Source organism: Tenrec ecaudatus, chromosome 2 (genome assembly GCF_050624435.1).
Source record: "Tenrec ecaudatus isolate mTenEca1 chromosome 2, mTenEca1.hap1, whole genome shotgun sequence".
Taxonomy (NCBI): Eukaryota; Metazoa; Chordata; class Mammalia; order Afrosoricida; family Tenrecidae; genus Tenrec; species Tenrec ecaudatus.
In genome coordinates, this window is record NC_134531.1 from 202,889,721 (window position 1) to 202,892,782 (window position 3,062).

At 35.2% G+C, this 3,062-nt stretch overlaps 1 protein-coding gene across 1 annotated transcript; it reads left to right on the top strand.

Annotated features, from left to right (window-relative positions):
• The first annotated feature begins 250 nt into the window (after window positions 1-250).
• Window positions 251-1,183, top strand: LOC142440437 (olfactory receptor 14I1-like). Its single transcript, XM_075542878.1, has one exon. The coding sequence runs from the start codon at window positions 251-253 to the stop codon at window positions 1,181-1,183; it is 933 nt and encodes a 310-aa protein (XP_075398993.1).
• The last annotated feature ends 1,879 nt before the right edge of the window (window positions 1,184-3,062 follow it).

Here is a 3,062-nt window from a genome sequence, read left to right on the forward strand (position 1 = left end):
TGAAATAGCTATATGGATATTGACATATGTGCGTGTCCTATATGCAGAATCTTCATTTTCTTATTCACAAATATTTGCTACTTTTTTACTTACAAAAACAATTATTAAATAAAATAATTATTTAAATTAGAAGAAATTTTGTCAGAGATTCTATGTCTGATGAGGATACCCAGCGTATATGCTTTGGTAGGTTTCATAGTTTTATCACTTTATCATTTCATTCCAGGGAGAGAAGAGTGTGTTAGCAGACATGGGCAACCTCACCATCATCACAGAATTCCTCCTCATGGACATCACAAGCTCTCAGGAGCTCCAAGTCTTGCAAGGTCTGCTTTTTTTATTGATTTATCTGGGATCCACGGCTGGAAATCTGTTAACTCTTACTGTCATTATAACAGACATGCACCTTCATTTCCCAATGTACTTCTTTATAGCCAACTTATCCTTGCTAGATTTTTGCTGTATTTCAGTAACTGTCCCCAAATCGGTTTTAAATTCTCTGATGGACAGTAAAGTGATTTCTCTAGGAGAATGTTTGGCTCAAGTTTTCCTGTTTCTCTTATTTTCAGCCACAGAGTTTTTTCTCCTTGTGGCCATGTCCTATGACCGCTATGTTGCCATTTGTCAGCCTCTGCATTATCAGCTCATCATGACTCCACGGCTGTGCACACAGATCTCGGGTGGCACGTGGGCCAGTGGCCTGGTGTATTCAGCAATCCATACAGGCACCATGTTCTGGCTGCCCTTCACAAAATCCAATGTCATTCACCAGTTTTTCTGTGACTTCCCTCAAATAGTGAGCATTTCATCCCAGTCTGTGCAGTTTTCTGAAACAGTGGTTCTTGCAGTCAGTTCTGGCCTTATCTTAATCTGTTTTGTTGTCTTATTCACCTCCTATGTTCACATATTTTCTACTGTGCTCCGGATGAAATCAATGGAAGCCCGAAACAAAGCCTTCTCTACCTGCTCCCCACAGCTAGCTACAATTATTTTGTTTATAATCTCTGCGATATTTGCTGCTTTCAGCACCAACTCGAATATATCAGCTGTTCAAAGCTTTCTCACATCTGTGTTCTACTCCATAGTACCCGCATTTCTCAATCCGATTATCTTTAGCCTGAGGAACAAGGAAATCAAGAGTGCTCTTGGCAGAATGATGTTTAGATATTCCAAGTTCCCCTAAGGCTTTTTATTCCTGCTGTGTGTTTGCATGCTCCTTTGATTTACTGAATGAAACATTTCAATCACATAATCTTTAATTTTGACATTCAGAGAAATTTTAAAACTTGAGACATTTTGCTATTTAAGAAACATGAGGAGTATATAAATAAGCAATACTTAATTATTTGAAAGAGGCTTTACTTACATTCAATAAATTATTAATACTAATAGACACTTTTGTGAATATTGTTTATTATATGTTTATTAATGGGTAAATAGTGCAATTTTAATTATCCAATTGTATTGTCCATGAAGAAAAATACTAGGGTATTACAGCATACACTCATGAGTTCTATCATTATTTGATAAAGTTTGGATGAAACTCAAACTTCTTGAACTTCTTTTTCTTAATTTTAAAAATGTGCACATCATGGTATGATGTAAGGCAACTATTGAAACACATAATATTCAGTGATATTTGTCAGATATTTTCACTTTGTTTCAACATTGTGACAATTTTTGCTCAAGTTATTTCCCTCTCATTAATTTAGACTCACTCCCCCAAAGTCTTCATTTCCTGGTTCCACTTACTCGGTGGTGCTGTCTGGTGAGTGTTGGACTGCTCACCACAGCCGATCGATGAGACTAGCAGCTCACATAGTGATTTACAATCCAAAAGCCCTTAATTGGAACTATGAGTCAAAATGTATTTATTGGGATTGTTTTATTCTGCATTTCATTCTCATATATAATCGTTTTATAGTGAAAAATTATCGATATTCTTTATTTTTTATTTAATCTTTATTTTTGTGTGCGAAGTTGGTTGGTTTCTATAGGAGTAATTTTTCATGGTTACGCGTTTTATTGCATCATATTTATTTGATTCTACATTTGAATTGTGGTTGATTTTTTTTCAGTATGCCCACATTTTATCTTTCTATTGTAATAGATAGGTTGATTGTGCCAACCTGTCCAATTAACACATGTGAGATAAGTTGAAGGGTGGAAAAATAAATGGCTCGGCATGCCTCATCTTTCTTGTCTCTTGCTCTTTGATGATCAGACCAGTGTACAGCTGCCTTAGCTTGTTGCAAGCTATACTACCTGTGGGACACCTAACCCGTGGACTGTGTATGTGTAGTTTGATGTTACTTCAAGACCTTCTTCGTCACGCTACTGGAGTATACATCACTTGATATATACTGACTGTTGGTGAGCTGCCTTGTTTGCTGCGAGTAGCCGGACAGCCTGAATTGCTCTATAGACTATCCAGGACTACTTGGCCGGCCCTCAAGACTTGAAGGACTGCCACTTTCTTACAAAGTGAGTGGCACTGAGCCGTTTGTATTGCTCTATAGATTAATTATCTCTTTATTTCTTAGGTTTTATACATATCTATATCTATATTTGTCTATATAACTATACATAAAATCATAAGTATCCTGTTTTTTTTTCTCTAGAGAATCCTGTCTAAATACCTATATATTTTAATATGCCTGAATTGTATTATCCTATAAGTTGCATTTTTTATTAGTTAACTATAGAGAAAAACACATCACCAAGAAACTCGATTTATTTCAGTATTCTAATGGGATATTTAAAGTTCGATATTTCTAATTAAAATGTAATACTTGGGATAATAAAAAATACTTGGTGTACACACTAGGGACACAGATTACTGTTTGGCATTCATTGGAAAAAGATGTACCATACATATGAAAACCTATTATTGGATACATACTTTTGACAAAGTTGCATATTGAAAGTCAATAATTCTTTGGAGGGATGAAAATAGCAATAATACTGATAATGTCCAGATATGATACTAATAATCATTCAAATAGTTTGTGATTTTTGTTAATGTAAAAATCTGACAGCTAGTACAAGCTGGTAGAAAAGAG

Bases quoted from the DNA above. Each gene is read 5' to 3' on its own strand.
- LOC142440437 (XM_075542878.1), top strand. From the start codon at position 251: ATGGGCAACCTCACCATCATCACAGAATTCCTCCTCATGGACATCACA.